Below are 19,139 nucleotides of genomic sequence, written 5' to 3' on the forward strand. Positions count from 1 at the left end.
AGAGAGCTGGGAAGAAACCCTTCCCCTCAGGCCTGCTGCCCCTCCCAGCAGCCACACTGCCAGGCTCCACACACTGAGCTCCCTCAAACAAATCACCTTCAGCTTGTGCAAGTTTGGTTTTACAAACCTCACCAGCAGGGTCAGACCGAGCCATTTTGGCGTCCCAGGCCCGGGCATGCGGCACCACCCGCGGTTGCACGGCACATGCAGGGCCCCGTGGCGGTGGGGGGAAGGAAGCTGCTGGCATGCAGCTAGGGGCACGTATGTACTTTTGCACAAGAGCATCCTTGCACAAGAGTATCTACACTGGTATGTACTTTTGCGCAATAGCATCCTTACCAGTGTAGGCGTTCTCTTGTGCAAGAAAGCTCCAATGGCCATTTTAATCATCCAGCTTTCTTGCACAAGAAATTCATGTTGCCTGTCTACACTGGCCTCTTGCACAAGAACAGTTGCACAAGAGGACTTATTTCTGAGCGGGAGCATCATAGTTCTTGTGCAAGAAGCACTAATTTCACAGATTAGAATGTCAGTGTTCCTGCGCAAGAACTCCCCACCAGTGTAGACAGGCAGCAAGATTTTGTGAAAAGCAGCTGCTTTTGCCCCAAATCTTGCCAATGTAGACATAGCCTAGGAGTCTAGTTGCAAGCTGCTGAGCTGACTTCACTGTGGGCTAATGGTGCACTAGCACTGAGGCGCCTCCACTGTGAGCTGAACTTGCTGAAGAGCTGACTTCACTGTGGGCTAATGGTGCACTAGCACTGAGGCGCCTCCACTGTGAGCTGAACTTGCTGAAGAGCTGACATCACTGTGTGCTGAGGGGAGCCTGGAGCTATACTGCTGAAGAGCTGACTTCTGCTATGAGCTGAACCCACTGTTGCTGTGGGGAGCCTGACACTGTACTGCTGAGCTATTAGCAGAGCGGCTGGTGGGGACGAGTGGCGGGCGGCCGGTAGGAGCAGCAGCAGACAGCCATGGAGCAGCTGCAGGAGCAACCAGCTGGCGGCCAGGGGCGTGGGCCGAGATGGCTGGCGGAGCAGGGCAGTTTGTGGGACGGCTGGAGTGGCTGACGGGACAGCAGGTGGAGTGTGGCAGAGAGACTTGCGTTAACGGCGGCAGCAGAACCCTACGGAGAGGCGGACCCGGCAGCGGACCATGTCAGGTGTATCAACCCTCCCCGTCCATTCCACCCACTTTGGGATTGTGAAACCCTGCCGGGTGAACTTTTGAACCCTGGGGCGGCACTGACCCGGGGCAGACACTTTGGGGGTGTCAGATTTTGGGACTTTGGAAGATTTTTGGGTTGCTGGACCCAAGAGACCCTTTGAGTGTTGGACTTTTGGGGACGTTGGGTGATTCGTGCCTGGGGGGTGGGTCTTTGCTCATGTTTGGTCTATGAATCCGAGTTGTGGTGTTTTCCCAAGTTAATGCTGATGTCGGTTACTTCATGTTATTAAAGATTTGCTGCTATACTGAGGCTCTGTGCTTGAGAGAGGGGAAGAATTGCTTCTTTGAGGCGCCCAGGAGTGTATGTAAGATTTCCCAGGTCACTGGGTGGGAGCTCGAGCCAGTGTTGTATTATGTCCTTGGGAGGAGACCCCCTAGATACTGAACCCGGCCCTTGCTGCTATTAACTCGGCCTGGCAGAAGGGTTACATAAAGAGAAGGAGCACATGTGAGACTCTGTCTTTTTCCTTCCTCTGATCCTGCTGAGAAGCTCCTCTCCAGTGACTCTCCTGACCAGCTTCCCCATCTATGATGAGCAGACAGACCCTGCAGGATCCATATACCTTTCCTCCTTCTGCAACCCATGTGTCTGTGTCAGTGGGCAGGAATGAATGGGAGTGAATGAATGGAAGGGTGTGTGCTTCCTTGCTTGTGTGTGTGTGTGTGTGTGTGTGTGTGTGTGTGAGTGTGAGTGTGAGAGAGAGAGAGAGAGAGAGAGAGAGTTCTATCTTCTTTATTTTAAACCTCTGGTGGCTGCTTTCTCCTCTTTAGTTTTACCTAGTGGAAATAAACCCATACTAGTGTAACCTTAGATGGTCTCCAGTGAGGATATTTTTGGGGTAACAGCAAGCATAATGACTAGATGGAAAAGTCACAAATTAATATACTCATGGAGGGACCTCCCTCCCATGGGCCAAGACTTTAGTGGCAAAGGAGAGGAAAACCCATTTTTTAAATGCACAGACATCAGATTCCCATTCCCAAACCATAAAACAATAAAACCTAATGGATTTATCTAAACTTTACCCTACTTACACATAGTGAAGAGTCTTTTCTTGGAGGTAGACAAGATGTCTGTCCCCCTCAATAGCTGGACAGAAACTGCCCAGGGACAGAGGAGAAAAAAAACAGAAAATTCTTTGGTACCAGTTTGAAATTCCTACCTACATTCCTATTGGCCGACTCTACCTGTCTTAGGTGTAGTTAACCTCTTATTCCCCAGGCTGCTGGTCATCTCTCATGATCATGACAGTCTTTTACATAGAAACATTTGTCCCTTTCTGATAAATTTTGATCCACACACATCCCAAATTTTCACGGGCCACACACTGAATGAAAGGTGGCAGTGATTTTCCACATTAAATGTTGGTTTTCTTAATATGTCCAGGAATGGCGATCGGTGGAATAAATAATTAAATTTTTCATTAGCTGACTTCCCATAGACACCACTGCATAGATACTACCAGTTAGGTTGGGTTGTATAGTGATTTCACATGCTTGGAGAACCGTTTCATCTTTATGTAGGGGAAAATTTGCCAACTTCCACCCTGCCATTAATTGTCTCTCCCTGTCTGTAATGTTTTCCCTCAACAGTTTCCTTATTTCCAAAGGCAAATTTCCTTGTAGACCTTTCCAGATGATTTGAACAACCAATTGCTGGTTTATATCCTGGGCCTCTGTACAGGCTAATGCTAGGGACACATTTATATATGGAGATGTACCTATCTCAGCGTATGTCTACACTACAGCACTAATTCGAACTAACTTAATTTGAATTAGTTAATTAGAACTAAACTGATTCGAACTAGTGCATCTAGACCTAAAAAATAGTTTGAATTAGCGTTTTGCTAATTCGAGCTAGCATGTCTACACTGAGTGGACCCTGAACCGGGGTTAAGACTGGCCGGAAGCAGTGCTGGCAGGGCATCAGATTAGGACTTAGAGCGTGGAGCTTCTGTCTCAGGCTAGCCGAGGGCTGTGCTTAAAGGGACCCGACCCCCACCCCTTACAGACAGTTCTCAGAGGTTCCCCGCTAGCAAAGCAGTCCTGGCTTGGAGTGCCCTGAGTGCCCACACTCGGCACATCACATCACATCAGCCTGGCTGCACTTGCCACAGGCTGCCATCCGGGGGGGGGGGGTGTCAATCGGGGGGCTGCAGAAGAGCTTCCACCCCGAGGAGCCTGCAGAGCCACCCCAGTCCTCCTCATCGGGGGCTCGTACCCCATTCCTCCCTCACCTCCTTCCACTTACCCGTCCCTAACCCCCCCTACCTGATGTACAAAATAAAGGACACCTGTGTTCAAAAATCGAAACTCTCTTTATTGAACAAAACTGGGGGAGACTGGGAAAAGGAGGTGGGAGAGGGGAAGAGAGAGGGTGGGAGAAGGGAGGGCAACTAAAAAAATCAGGGGTTTGGAACAGGTCCCATATGAAGAGAGGCTAAAGAGACTGGGACTTCTCAGCTTAGAAAAGAGGAGACTGAGAGGGGATATGATAGAGGTCTATAAAAGCATGAGTGGTGTGGAGAGGGTGCATAAAGAAAAGTTCTTCATTAGTTCCCATAATAGAAGGACTAGAGGACACCAAATGAAATGAATGGGTAGCAGACTTCAAACTAATACCAGAAAGTTGTTCTTCACAAAGCAAATAGTCAACCTGTGGAACTCCTTGCTGCAGGAGGCTGTGAAGGCTAGAACTAGAACAGAGTTTAAAGAGAAGTGAGATCATTTCATGGAGGTTGGGTCCATGGAGTGCTATTAGCCAGGGGGTAGAAATGGTGTCCCTGGCTTCTGTTTGTGGAAGGCTGGAGATGGATGGCACGAGACAAATGGCTTGATCATTGTCTTCGGTCCATCCTCTCCAGGGTACCTAGTGTTGGCTGCTGTCGGCAGACAGGCTACTGGGCTAGATGGACCTTTGGTCTGACCCAGTACGGCCATTCTAAGCTCAGGGCTCAGGGTCGGGTGTCTCAGTGGACCACCTTGATTTTCATGCCAATCTGCTCCTGGGTGGCCAGGTTGGCAGCTATCCTGCCCTAAACAGCCACTTTCCTGTGCCTAGTGTGGAGGTCGTGGATGAGGTCCACGATGTCCGCACTAGACCAGGCGGGCGCCTGCCTCTTGCGGCTCCAGGCAGGCTCCCGAGAGCCGCCAGCCTGGTACCGGGAAGTGGCAGAGGGCTGGGTGGCAGCGGGTGGCTGGCTCCAGCTGTGCCAGGTGCAGGGTCTGCTGGCTGGGTGCAGGCAGGCTTGCACCTGGCACGGGCACCGTAGCGAGACATGCCCCTTTAAGGGCTCCGGGGCTGGGAGGGGGGCAGAAGAGTTTCCCTGGTTGTGCCCAGAGTGGCCACCAGGGCAAGCTGGGGAGGGCTAGCCTCCCACTAGTTTGAATTAAGTGGCTACACAGCCCTTAATTCAAACGACTTAATTCGAACTGGGCGTTAGTCCTCATGGAATGAGGTTTACCTAGTTCGAATTAAGCGCTCCGCTAATTTGAATTAAGTTCGAACTAGCGGTTTGCATGTGTAGCGCCTATTGAAGTTAATTCAAACTAACGTCCGTTAGTTCGAATTAACTTTGTAGTGTAGACAGACCCTCAGAGAACTGGACGGGACCTTCATCCTCTTTATGTATCACAATAGTCAACAGCTCTTGGGACTTCTCCTCAATGTGCATCTGTAAATATGCTTGACTCAGATCGATCTTGCTGAACTTTTGTTGCCCAGCCTGGCCTGCAAAGACGTCATCGACGCAGGGAAGGGGGTATTACTCTGCACACAACACTGACCTTAAGAGTGACCTTAACATCTCTGCAAATCTGGTATTAGGACTCCATTTCTGTGTAGGTGCTCCAGGTCAGCTTCATCTTTTGGCCTGATGGCATATGGCACAATTCTGGCCTTCAGATATTTTGGCTGGCTGCCGGGTTTAATGTTCAGCTTCACAATGATTCCCCTCGTACTTCCCCGATCCTCTCCAAAACCAGCAGCATGTTTCTTTCATACATTGGTCAGACCCGCTTCTGCTTTAGTCATCCGGTGCACGTCAGCGGGATCGTCCTACTCCACCATCTCCCCATGAAGGCTGGGTAATGGCCTTTCCCCACAAACAGTGGCAATTCAGCCGTCTGTCCATTGAGCTCCACCTTAGCATCAGTAGTGCTCTGGAGGGGAACCGCTTCTCCCGCATGCTCTTCAGAACGATCTTTGTTGCCTTAAGTGGAAGGTGCTTTAGCTTTCCTTATACCTCGTGTCTGACACCAACGAAACTGCTGCAGCGGTGTCCACTTCCATGCGTACAGGTTTGCCGCCCAACAATGGGGTTATCCCGAATTCATGGGAGCCCCTAGCCAAAGATAAAACATCGCAGGGCCCTTCTTCTTCAGACGGGGTGTCAGCTTGGTCATCAGGAGTCTGTTCGATGCAGATTTTCCTTTTTGTCCCATCAGACCACAGGCCATTTATCAGGAAGCAGGGCCTGGTTACCACAGTCGGGCCAGGCCAGGACACCAGGAAGGGAGGAGAAAGACACATTCTGGAGCAGGGCGGGAGGTGCAGGGAGGCAGGTTTGGCCACTGCTGTTCCGAGAAGGTGCCGTTCCGAGGGCTTCCTGCTGGGTTCCCAACAGAGATGGGAGCAAAATCTGGTTCCCTCCCCCACTTCCTGGCACCAACCGATGGCAGCCAGGTGGCTGGGGGTGGAGGGAGGCACCCAGTGGATAAAACATTGGTTATTTGTTTAGATCCACTGATGACAGTGACTCACAGGGATGTTCTTTTTCCCGGCATATAAATGGACCCTTCTGGAGGCTTCTCAGCTTTTTCCAAGTCACAACTGCTGGGGACCTGCCGGTCCTGAGGGCCCTGCCAGGAGCTACAGGTAACGCGGGGTCCCTCCAGCCCCGTCGTCAGCATATCTGGCGGGGGCGGGGGCATGCCAGACGGGTGCACAGGAGGTTTCTGTGGCTTGGAGAGTGGTGCAGGGAGCTAGTCCAGGACATCCTGCTGTAACTGAGAAGATCATGGGGAGGCATCTCACTGCTATGAGGGTGATTATGGGCTGCCAGAGCATCACCCCATTTTCAGAGGATGGAGGCACTGCTGTTATTGGGGGTGGGGTGGGATGGGTTGCTCAGGAAGGACGGACGGTTTGGCAGCTTAACGACTCTGCCGGTACTAGGGAGACATGGCTTCTAATCGCTCGGCTGCTGCTGCCTCCCTGTTGGACATCGGCCAAGTCACGTAGCTGCTCTGTGCCTCAGTTTCCCAGCAGTGCAATGGGGACAGTAGCCCTGCCCAGCCTCACAAACGGTTGTGGGATAAGCACAGCACCTGATCTGGGGTGCTGCCGTGATGGAAGCCACCCGGCACCGGAGAGCTATTCATTTCTGTGTTGTAGAGCTGCTGGGGGAAGTGGGGGCTCTGAAACTGCGGCAACGCATGAGAAGGGGAACTAGGAGGAGAGGGGTGGGCTCAGGCCAGCTCATCGAGATCTTTGCCGGCTGGCTTAAGATTTCATCCCTCCCCCCACAACAGATCAGAAGTTTCCATGGAACGTGCCCCTGGGGAAGCCTTGTGGTCGATGGAACCGAGTTGGGGGACACAGGCCCCTGAACCTGTTTTCCCAGTGTGTAAATCCATGTGTGGCTCTGCTATCGCCCTACGGTACAGGCAGGGTAGCTGCGGGGCAGGGAAACAGCTTGCTCACTCCTGACTCCTAGGCGAGCCCCATACCTGTGTGTCACCCGTCCTCCTCAAGACACCCCCGGCCAACGATTCCCTGTCGCTCTCTCCCTGCAGTAAACCAGCGACGTCGACGACTGTTCCCATCGCCACGGCCACCATGCAGCTCCTGATCCTCGCCATGCTGGTCGCCGGGGCAGCAGCAGGTAGGGAAGAGCCTGGCAAGACGCCACCGTTGGGCGGGGTGGGAGGGTTCTGCAGTTTCGCCACAGGCCCTACAGGAGTGTCTCAGACATGGCACAAGAGAAGTTGCTTTTCAGGAATCGCAAAGCTCCAGGAAGAGCCTAAATCGGTTCCACAGGTCACAAAAGGGAATCAACATAGACAGGCCTCGTTACTGATGAGCCTCCATTGCTTGTGGGACCGGTCGGGAGCCCTGATTTCACAAGGGGTTTTCGTCCTGCGTCAGGACAGAAGGGAAGAATTTTGAAATTTCCCACAAACTGGAATGTTTATTGGAGAGGAAAATCTGCTTCTCTGAGATTTCAATGTCTTTAAATGCAAAGCTTTTGTAAAAACATACAGAGCAGAGCTCCATTTCGAATAGGACGCTAATTCTTTTAAGAATAAAAAACATGCGTATAGAACTATTTTAAAAAAAAATCAAAATGGCATTTTTCCAGTAATGTCAGATACACATCCCATGACTCACCAGGCACCACTAGATAAGGAGAAGCCAGTGCATCCTGGGAGTCCTGGGCTATGAGGCATCTTGGGAGATGTAGTTTGATTGTGGAGCCCGGCCCACAGAGGTTGATTTGTTTGGATCTGATAAAAGAAGTCGCCTGGCTACCAGCTCATTTCCACAGACACATTCAGCTTCAGCCAAATGGCATTTTCCAATAGGAAGAAAAAAGTTTCAATTATTTGTATTGGGGCAAAGCCGAGAAACGCCACTCGGTGACCGACTCTGGGCAGTGCTGAGCCTGTGCTAACGGTGATTTCCGGAGACCGATCATTTGATCAGCTCTGGGGGCTTTTTCTTGGGAACAGCAAAAGGCGCTTTCCTGACTCTAGGGCCGCAGTTCCTAATCACTGGTCCACAGACCGGTGGGGGGCCATGAACCCCTGCCAGACCATACCCCCGGCTGCTAATGAGCCCCGCCCACTGAGGCACTTCCTTATAAGGTGCGCCCACTGGGGAGCTCCGTTCCCTAAAAGGTGTGCACCTTTGTGCCCGCTAACAAGTCTCCTCCCTCCCCCGGCGAGTGGCGCTGCAGACTGCCCTGTGTGCTGTGGCTGCAGCTGGGCCGTGGTGAGGCTGTCCCTGCCGGGTGAGCCGCACCAGGGCCTTGGTTCCAGCTCCGACAGTAACCACGCGGCCTGGCTGATGGGGCTGCATGGTGGGCGGCTGCCCCGTGTCCTTCCTGCTGCAGGGCCGAGCGTGCCAGGGGCAGGCACATCAGGAGAAAGACAGAGCCGCTCTCCCTCCCCCTGGCAAGCTGCACAGAAATGGGGGGTGTTGGACCATCCTCCACCCCGTGTGGCCTATGTGGCCTGTCTCTGCTGGAGACACCTTACCTGGGACGGCCTCAGGTTTCCTCGTGCTCTGCACGGCTGAACAAGAGTGGCAGCTCATAGCAGCTCACGGCCCTTCTGCCACCAGTCAATTCATACAGCCCTGGCTGCAGGGCTGCATTTTGACCTTCGTGGGCCCTAGACACTTTTGCCTTTGTTAGGCCCCTTTTCTGTTTTAGGAACAATTTAATATATTTTCGTGGGCCCTAAAAGTTTCATTTTTTTGCTTCTGATTTTAAAAGAAATTAAAACATTTTTGTTGGCCCCTAAAAGTATTGTGGGCCCTAGGCACTGTGCCTACTGTGCCTGATGGATACATCGGCCCTGAGTGGCTGATGCTCGCCCCAGCCCTGGCCGGTTGCTGTTTGACGTGAACCTCTCTCCACAGCAGCCTTACAGAGAAGGGGAAACTCGCTTATTGGGGGGAATGATTGCGACCTCGGCTCTCGGCCCTTCCAAGTGGCTCTCGTGATGGACGACCGCATCTACTGTGGCGGGAGCCTGGTAGACAGGAAGTGGGTGATGACTGCCGCGCACTGCAGCAAATACATCAGGTAAGTCGACGCGGAGGTGCGGGGAGGGATGGTGAGGCCATGTCCCCAGTTCTTATATTATCCTTGGGGTCCTCCGTCTGTGCCCACGTCTCCCTCTGCCCTCTCCCCCCCAAATCCCAGCCTCACCCTCCCGTTTTTTCAGCCCTCGCACCATTTTGTGGCTCTTCTCTTCTCCCTTAAATGTGGCTGCCCAGCCTGGAGGTGGCAGGCCAATATGGCTCTCCCCAGTGGTATGGACAGAAGGAAACTTGCCCCCGGCACTTGCAAGTGTCAGTCCTTGGAGCATCCTCCTGGTTTTCAAAATACGGCACTAACCCTCGTGGAGTGGAATAGCGTAACCAATATTTTGTAATAGATTTTGAAATAACGGGCGCACTGAAAGACATGGAATTGCTATTTCGGGATTCTTCCAGTATCCCAAAATAGCGCTGCAGTCTAGAGGTACCCTCATAGAATTCAGGCCAGAGGGGAGGGGAGAGTATGAAGGACAGAGCTATCTTCAGGACCTGCTGGCTACGTCTAGACCGGCCACAAATTCCGGAAAAGAGATGCAAATCAGGTAAGTCAGCATAGGGAAATCAGCGGGGGATTTAAATATCCCCCGCGGATTTAAATAAACATGTCCGCCGCTTTTTTTCCGGCTTGGGGAAAAGCCGGAAAAAAAGCGTCTAGACCGGTGCGATCCTCCGGAATAAAGCCCTTTTCCGGAGGATCTCTTATTCCTACTTGAAATGCATTTGCTCCTGGGGTAACGCCCCACAAAGCAGTTTACTTCCCGTCTGGCCAGCACCTTGTGAAAGGGCCGGTTTTTCAGGAGCCTTATGCAGCCGGGTAGTTCATGTAAGCCTAGGGACGGAATTCGTGATTTTGGGTGAAAACGGCTGCTTTGGTAATGACAGAATGCCCCACGAATTCAGGACGTACTCAACCGTGTGGGCTGGTTTGCCTGAGAAAGGGCCTGCTCGTCACTGCGGGTTCCTATCTGGGCTGTTCTCTCCTTTCCATGGCAGGGCTTCTCCTTGCCCACCCCCTCACTCTGCGTCCCACTGCTTCTCTCAGCCAGCAGCTAGTGAGGGCTCCTTCCTGCCAGACTGGGCCAGAGAGGAGCTTCCAACCTCAGCAACTCTGCTGCGATGTGCAAGAAGACCCCAAACATCATGTGGGGGGAGGAGAAAGGAAGCCCCGAGCCACAGGCCACCACCTGCATGGGGTGGACACCAGGCTCGTGGAAGAAGCTGCATGGGTAGAGGTGGGGAGCTTGGTGGCATACGGTCTCATCTTTCATGAATACACCACTGATCGTGGATCCTTTGCCCCTGGCTTTTGGCTGGGGTGACCAGGAGTCCCAGGAATATTGGAATCGTCCCACTATAGAAGGTCTGCCTTCTGTATGAAACCCTACCCCCCACCTGAAAAACATGCCCTGGCTTTTCACACTGGCCCTCAGCTCCCCCTATTCATGGGACCCCCTATCCATGGTTTCTTTTACTTTTGCCTCATCCGATGAACTGTGGTCACTCATCATCCCAAGTTATACCTCCAAGCGGTAGCACTGAGAATGGCAAAGAGTAAATCTGGGTCAAAGAGTTTCAAATTTTCCAGTGATTCCGAATGTCAGGGGAGAAAAGTTGGTTTTGGTTGTTGCGAAAATGTTCTTAAAATGAATAAAGAGGGCACTCGGAAAGAAAAAGGCTCAAATGCAAACCGTAGCATGTTTGAAAATGTTGATATAAGATACTGAAATTTTTAAACATATAATTAGTAAGTTTTAATTTAATTTAATATTGTAAATCATCATCATTATTATTAACTTGTTTAGCCTAACTCAGGATGAAGCTATACAGCACCCTTATCTCAAAAAAAACTATGTAATTTGCGCTACACAAATTACGTAGCTTATTTCGAGGTTATTTCAGCTGGGTAAAACCGGGCACAAAAATGAACAGTGTCAGCAACAGTGGCTAAGAATTTAAGGAAGGGGATTATTCAGACCGGGGAACAACGAACAAAGTATACTGCATACATGTGGCAGGAGAGCACAGTGGCTTATATCCAGCCATTGGACCTGAAAATAACTGGACCAACTCTACAGCGCACGATACTATGAAAATGGAGGATACATGCATCTGAATAGGGTGAAACTTGCGTATAAAGTAAACAATACTTGTATTTTTGTGTCTGTGGCCTGCCCCATACCCACCCTTCCCCATGACTCTGCTCAGTTCGGTGAAGGCGAAGTGTGTGCCAAGAAAAAACTAGATGCATATGGAGTCAAACTGAGCCATACAGGGCCCAAGTTGGCCAGGTATCAGAGGTCACCTCTGTCCCAGAAAATCCACTCGTGGCCCAACACTTCTTGCTTGCGTGCCACGAGCTTTGACTCGCCTCCCCTTGATCTCCTCCTTTGCCCTGTCTCTATGCAGGTCAGTGCAGGTGCTTCTGGGGGATTATGATCTGCAGACGTACGAAGGCACAGAACAGATTCGAGGAGTTAAAAATGTCATCGTGCACCCGGGATATAATAGCGGCCTTAAGGACAACGACTTCATGCTCCTGGAGTTGGATGAACCGGCTGAACTCAACAACAACGTGAAAACAATCGGCCTGGCGACCCAGTGTCCTGCGCCTGGAACAAAGTGCACTGTGTCAGGATGGGGCACCATCACGACCCCGCAACGTGAGGAGCCTTGGGAAGTGGAAGGGAAGGATTGAGGTTGGGCTCAGCGTCGGGAAGGGGGCTGATGATCGTTAGGGAGACCTTGCTAACGGGTTGTCAACAGTCTTTGGCTTCTCACAGCGGAAATTTTTCAACTCGAAACAATTGTTGCTGCAAAATGCAGCTTCGACAACACCAACATTCAGGGAGATCTCACAAGAATATAAGAACATAAGAACGGCCAGACAGGGTCAGACCAAAGGTCCATCTAGCCCAGTGTACTGTCTGCCCACAGTGGCCAATGCCAGATGCCCCAGAAGGAGGGGTCACCCCAGGTAATCCTCACATGATCCCTCCCCTGTCACCCACCTCCAGAGAAACAGAGGCCAGGGACACCATTCCTACCCATGCTGGCTAATAGCCAGGGCTCGACAAATCGCTGAATCTACACGTCCATGGCAAGTAGATTTCAGGTGGTCGCGCCGCGAGCCCCATTCACCAGCGCTTTGCGCGTGCACAATGCCAGTCTTGCGCATGCGCAGCGCAGGGCTGGCGAGTAGCTCTCGCCAGGGTTTGGCTACCCAGCTAATAGCCATTGATGGACCTATCCTCCACGAATCTATCTAGCTCTTTTTTGAACCCTGTGAAAGTTCTAGCATACACCGCATCCTATGGCAAGGAGTTCCGCAGGTTGACCCCATCATATTGTACGTGTAGTTGGGATTATTTTTTCTAATATGCATAACTATACATTGATCAACATTTAATTTCATTTGCTATTTTATTGCCTAATCACTTAGTTTGCTGCGATCTTTTTGAAGCTCTTCACAGTCTGCTTTGATCTTAACTATCTTGGGTGGTTTGGTATCATCTGCAAATTTTACCTCTGCATCCCATCCTGAGGTGATGTGGATCCACTCAATATAAGGATAGATTAAATTCCCCACTGTAACCGAGTTTTTTATTTTGCTAGCCTCTGTAATCTCCCTCAGCATTTCATAGCCACTATCACTGTCCTGCTCAGATGGTCTAAAATATATCTCTTCCTTTATATTTTTAGTATTGGAGCATGGAATTACTACCCATAGACTTTCTATGGAACATCGAAGGTCCTTTAAGATTCTTTCTTCATTTGATTCTACATTTTCTTTCATATATAGTGCCACTCTTCCACCAGCACAACCTGTTCTATCTTTCCGATATATCTTGTACTCCGGGATGACTGTATATCTCATTTGTTTCTAAAACACACACACACACACACACACACACACACACACACACGCACACACGAAAACTTTTCCTTTTGAAAACACGGAGACACAATGGTATCTTTTTCTATTTGATAAATTTTCTTTGGAAATTTCATTTCCTTTTGATTTCAGAGCAATTTTAAAACATTATGAAGTCTCATGTTAGCCTGTAACTTAAAAACCCACGTCTTTGGGTTTAACCTACTGAAAGTCATGACACTGTGCATTTTTGGATGTCACTAATGTACCACAGGACTACTCGTTGGTTTTAAAATGTCACAGACATGCTTCTGGTCACAAGGAAAACTAAAATATCGCAACATTTGGTGTCCCAAAATAACAACTCGTTTGACCTGAAATGAGGGTTTTTTCTGGCTTTTCTGTTAGTCAAATATCTCTTGTTTTAGAAAAGGAATATGGGCAGATCCCAGCTGGGTCAATGGGCTGTAGCTGCACTGGAGTCAGTGTGAGAGATCCCAGCTGGGCTGTAGCTCCATTGCAGTCAATGGGCCAGATCCCAGCTGGGGTCAATGGGCCGTAAGTTTAGTGGGGTCAGTGGGACCAGATCCTGAGCTGGGCTCAAGCAGTCATCGTTCTATTGGGGTCAGTGGATCTATGCCAGTTGAGGGCCTTACACAAAGGTTAAGTCTCTTGCACCCTCCTCACAAGCGTGTTTTCCTGTCATTGCCCAGTGAAGTTCACCCCCATCTTACAGTGCGCAGATATCTACAGCGTCAGCCAGGACAGCTGCAAGGAGAGTTACAAAGACTTGATCACAGAGAACATGCTCTGCGCTGGTGTGGAACAGGGCGGGAGAAGCTCATGCCGGGTAAGGGGCAACCTTGGAGATCGGGGCAGGTGCCGGGTGTCGGAGCCCATAGGGCTCGGTACTGTCCTATCCCCGGCAACCTCCAAATCCTTCCATGCTGCTGCTGAGGGGCAGTCGCCAGCCCTCCCACTTGCCCCCTGGAAGAGCAGCCAGTCTGCCCCCCAGCTGCACCAAGGCCTAAATGCTCCAGTCACTTCTTTGGCCTGCCCTGAACCCCAGCACTGGTGGAGAAAACTGAGTTCACCTGACCCCATTTCTGCTCTTTACACCCTTCCTGTCTGTATGTCCCTGCTGCCCCATGTGGTATGTCTGTCTGGCTGTCGCCCTCTGCTGGAGGGGATGGGCCTGTTGTGTGTCTGTGTGTGTTTATGTGTCTGAGTGTCTGTGTCACCCCCTGCTGGAGGAGATGGCAGCTCTGTGTGTGTGTGTGTGTGTGTGTGTGTGTGTGTGTCTGTGCGCGTGCGTGCGTGTGTGTGTGTGTGTCTACTGCCCCCTGCTGGAGGGGCCGGGCTCTGCTCGCTGTGCACACGCACTGGGGTGTGGCTGTGTTTGCTGATACCTCCGTGTTTCTTTGCAGGGTGATTCTGGAGGCCCACTGGTCTGCAATGGGATGCTGCAGGGCGTGGTCTCCTGGGGAACAGCCGTCTGTGCCCAGCGGGGATATCCTGGGGTCTACGCCAATGTCTGCAAAGCCGTCCAGTGGGTGAGGGACACCATAAGGGACAGGTCCACCGAATAGGACTGAGGATTCACAGCACATCACGCCTGCCACAGTAACCCACCAGGCCCCTCCCCACGCCCCCGCCATGCCTCTCCTCATCTCACCACAGCACCCGGGGGATATCGAGTGGAGTGTGGAGAGATTGCTCGGGCAGCACTGCACTGGGGGTATTGAGGAGCGGCCAATCCAAAGCAGCCAGCAGTTACAACACAGACCTGACACAATCCAGCAACTGGATGAAAAATGTGCAAGTGGCATAAAAAGCCCGAATTAGCCTGGAGATTGTGAGATTGGTTTAGAAAACAAGAGATCAGCTTGAAATTCTCTCAACTGGTTTCCCAAAACCATAAAAGCCCTGAATCAGCCTGGAGTGAACAGGAGCAGTTCAGAAATCCAAAGGCCGACTTTAAAAATCAAAAGATTTGCTTTAGAATCTCGGGATTGGCTGGACAACCACAAAACAGTTGTACTCACCACAACTGTGAGGTGGGTTTCCAGGTGAAAAGAGTGGATTAAACGTTTGGTCCTGGTGTACACTAGGACCTTATTTTGAAATAACTGCCCCCATGTTCGAATTCCTAAGTGATTCGCCCACACTAAGAGCCCTGTTATTTTGAAATAACTGGCTGCGGAATTCAAACTCAGTACTCCTGGTTTCATCAGGAGTAACAGTAACTTGGAAATAGTAATTTCGAAATAACGGTAATGTGGATGCGCTGGTGCCACTGATTCAAACGCATTGGCCTCCAGGAGTACTCCCGCACCTCCCCAGAGGGTTTCTGGGGCGTTAAGTCTGAGGCAGCCCATCTCCATTAAGGCAGCCTGCCTCGGACTCATTTCGATGCTTCCCCGTGGTGAGGAGTCGCGAGTTGGAATTTGTTAAATCAGGAGCTCCTTACATCGAGTTTCAAAATAATTTCCGGCCTCAGAGACGGGTTTTAAAATGCCACGAGTAGCACACAGATCTCTTGCATTGGTGCGGGTGGGGGAAGTGGCTATACCAGCTCTGAAGTCCTAAAGTCTGAAATCTCACGGAAGCTTTATTGTGCGACTGAAACAGAGCTACAGTGACCGAGCTGCGGAGCCGATAGTATAAATAAGGAGCTGGGATTGGTCCTGCCTAGGGCAGGGGGCTGGACTTGATGGCCTTCTGAGGTCTCTTCTAGCTCTATGAATCTCTAAGTTCGTGTTCAGCTGATATTCCACCACAGCCCCCAAATTGTTCTGGGAGTCGCTGCTTGTCCGGATAGAGTGCCCCACCCTCTGAGTCCGGCCGACTTTCTTTGTTCCTAGACGGATGAATTTATCTAAAGCCATTCACATCCCCCTGTGTCTCAGTGTCAAACCTGATCAGGAGAGACTCCATCACCCAAACTTCATATGATTTTCTGAGAAGTCTCACTTCATAAAGCCTCACTCACCCTCCTGGAGGCGCGAATCTCATGACACTCTGAGCTTTTGTGGCATTGGTCCTGCCTAGAGCAGGGGGCTGGACTTGATGACCTTCTGAGGTCTCTTCCAGCTCTATGGTTCTATGATTCTATAAAAAAATCACACTCTAGACCTGGGGTTCGGAGAAAGAAAACTGAAATTGATCCACAGAGCATCAAAGCCAGCGAATAAACAATCCCAAAAAGCTTTCTTTTGTTTTTTTTAACCTTATGATATTGAAAGCCAGTCTCACAATTTTCAGGGGGCTCCAACTTGCCTTCCTTGAAATTGTGCATCAGAGAGTCTGTCTACGCTGCAGAGTTTTTCTGGAAAAACAACACTTGACGTCCAGATTGCGAGTGAATTCTTTCGACAGAAAGTTGAAAGAACGGAGGGTTTTTTCCAAAGGCGGTAAACCTCAGTCTATGAGCTTTTTCGGGAAAAGGCACATGTGGACGCGGAAGAGAGCATTTCTTAGAAAGAAGAGGCCTCCAGGAAAAAGCACTGGTGCCCTGGTCGCCCCTCTGTCCACAGTCATCACAACTGAAATGCGAGAGCGTCCTATCCCATTCATGCTTAAATTTGACTCTTTACGAATGGGCCTTAACAAAGATGCTAATTATCTTAGCCATTACAAAGATAGCTTCCCCAATGATCACCCCTAGTATCATTATCTCATAGATACAAGCCTTCCCCCTCCCCCACGCCCTTCTGTTCTAAATCTGATTTGTCACTTTTATAATGTGTTCACTTTTTTTTCATATTTTCCGTTGTATCCCTTTGGTATATATGGTCATGCCAATTCTCTTCCAGAATCTGGCACTCGAAAGCTCATCACCTAATAAACTATCTTGTTAGTCTTTAAAGTGCTGCATAGTCCTGTCTTTTGTTTCAGCAAGATCAGACTAACAAGGCTACATCTCTATTACAATCCATGTGGACGCTCTCTTTCGAAAGAAGTTTTACTAGAAGTTCTCTCCCAGAAAAGCTTATTCCAAAAAAAGCCTGCAGTCTAGACCTAGCCAGAGATACCAGCAGCAAGGGTGGGAAAAGCACAGACTGAACCCAAAGAAGAAACTGTGACACGAAAGAGATCGACAGGGAGGCAGCGTGTGCTCCTACAAGCCGGAGCTGGCTGGAAAACGAGGCTCCCGTTCCATGAGAAATTCACACATTATGGCTGAGTCTATACTGGCAAGTTTTTTGTTAAAAGTATTTGTGCAAAAGAGCATCTACACTGGCACGGACGCTTTTGCGCAAAATCATGCCAGTCTAGACACAGCCTATGTTTGTGTGGGGGTGGGGATTGGCGGCGGAAAGGATCTCCATTGTGAATGGGAATGAAAAGCTGACATCTTTAATCTCCAACAAAGTGAGAATGCTAAAAAAAAAAAAAAAAGGTTTTGCTCATGATGAAACGTTGCAGGTCTACAATAAAAGAATTTTATTCCTATAACCCTGCCTCCTTTGGCTTCATAAAATGTTTTGCAAAGGAAAAGAACCCATGCTTCAGGGCAGCGTTGGCATTTTGAATCATTAAGTTTTGGTTTTGATGTTTTATGAGGTTGTGAAACCTAGTCTAAGAGCGAAGGAAAAATTTTCCAACTCTAAGCTGCAGTGGGGGAGATCTAGGTTGGAAAAACGATTTCCCTAGGAGGATGGGGAAGCTCTGGGATGGGTTCCCTGGCAGCAGCAGGCAGGCATTGCTGGGTGTAGGCTTTCTTTGTAAATGTGGAACATTAGGGAGCAAACGCACCTCTCCCCCATGCTCCCCCAAGTAAGCTGCCTGAGGTGATCTGGGGGCAGAGTGTTCCTGCCCCCCCTCCCCGGACTCACCCTCCCGGTGCTCTGGGGCTGGAGAGACTGGGCCAGGCTGGGCGGTGCTGCACACCCTGACTCCTCCCTGCCCCGGTGCTCCAAGGCTGGGCTGGTGTTGCCTGGTCATGTGACTTGGAGCACCTTCCACTGGGGCTGGGGAGGCTGCGGCGAGCGCGCACCCACTCCCCTCCCTTGCCTGTGGTTGGAAAGGGGGAGCACATGCATGGTGCACTGCCCTGCCTCGCAGGGGCGGAGAAGGGCGGGGCCTAGAAAAAGAGGTGGGGACGGGGGTGGGGCTTCCTTCCCCACCCTAACCATCACCGACCACCTGTGAAGCCCAGCCCCGGCCTCTCTCCTGGGGGAGCCGGGGAAATCAGCCTCAGCCTTGCCTTGGCCGACCAGATCACAGGGGAGGGAGGCTCGGGCAGTGTGAAACTCCTGCCTTCCCTTGGCCGGCCAGAGCACGCTTCCTTGGGGAACCATGGGAGGGTGCGTTTGCACCCTTCTCACCCGCCCCCCTCTGTGTACGCGCCTGATATAGCAAACATCCATCGTTGGGTCCCTATGTCTTTGTCAAGGATTTTCCCCATAAATGCAGAAGTGGGGGCCTGCAAAAGTACCCCAAAACCTTATCTTTCCAGGCTTTGGAATAAAGCTTCTAAAGACCAGATGGAGGGTGCTATATGGCACTTATCTACCTCCCCTGGCATCTTCCTGGCCAGAAGAGGTCAGTGCAGGTCCCGTGGTCCAACAACCTATCCCTGTGTCCCATGCTGGCAGCCCTCTGGCTCTGGCTGGTTTGCAAGTATCAGCCACATTCCTCAGGTGTGTACTGGCCCTAGAGCTTAATTGTCTCCTTGCTAATTAGCACAGCCATTGGCTGAGCATTCCTTGCCCATTGCTCTGCCTCAGACAGAGAATCTGCCTTCCAGCATCAACAGAGAGTACATAATAATAACTCCACGTACAGACATTACACAAGTACATGAATAGCATGTACAGAATCAGTAGAACACAAGCTTTCATGTGACACCTCACATGGCCCCCTTTGTACAGACGTGTGGGGCACTTACACCCCCATGGGTGCAACAGTGATCTAACTTCTCCCTTTAAAATCCAGTAATGTGACACACCCCGGCTTCCCTGTGCCACCATCAGACTTAGGCCTCACACACAGGTGAGAGGTTCGAAAACCCACACTCACCAACTCCAGACAGATCCTCCTGGGCCAAAGGACTCAGCCACATTCCAGGCCAGGTTTCACTGTAGATCTGACCCACAAGGGCACGCTGGGCCAGTCCTTTAGAATCCAAACTCCAAAGGGACATTAATAAAAGAAAGAAAAAGTGGAGAGTAAGGTTGTTAATGCGAACACTTGTCATACATCGATCAC

The 19,139-nt window shown here is 50.7% G+C and overlaps 1 protein-coding gene across 2 annotated transcripts; it reads left to right on the forward strand.

The window, feature by feature from the left end:
- Nucleotides 1–5,731: 5,731 nt before the first annotated feature.
- Nucleotides 5,732–16,006, forward strand: LOC112544765 (anionic trypsin-like). 2 transcript variants are annotated; one of them, XM_075906919.1, is made up of 6 exons: nt 5,732–6,103; nt 7,024–7,112; nt 8,876–9,038; nt 11,462–11,715; nt 13,640–13,776; nt 14,354–16,006. In XM_075906919.1, the coding sequence occupies exons 1-6, from the start codon at nt 5,994–5,996 to the stop codon at nt 14,513–14,515; spliced, it is 915 nt and encodes a 304-aa protein (XP_075763034.1). In that variant the 5' UTR covers nt 5,732–5,993; the 3' UTR covers nt 14,516–16,006. The 2 variants fall into 2 exon arrangements, with proteins under 2 accessions (XP_075763034.1, XP_075763033.1); XM_075906918.1 differs by having other exon boundaries at nt 5,759–6,103; nt 8,873–9,038.
- The last annotated feature ends 3,133 nt before the right edge of the window (nt 16,007–19,139 follow it).

Source organism: Pelodiscus sinensis, chromosome 24 (assembly GCF_049634645.1).
Source record: "Pelodiscus sinensis isolate JC-2024 chromosome 24, ASM4963464v1, whole genome shotgun sequence".
Lineage (NCBI taxonomy): Eukaryota > Metazoa > Chordata > Testudines > Trionychidae > Pelodiscus > Pelodiscus sinensis.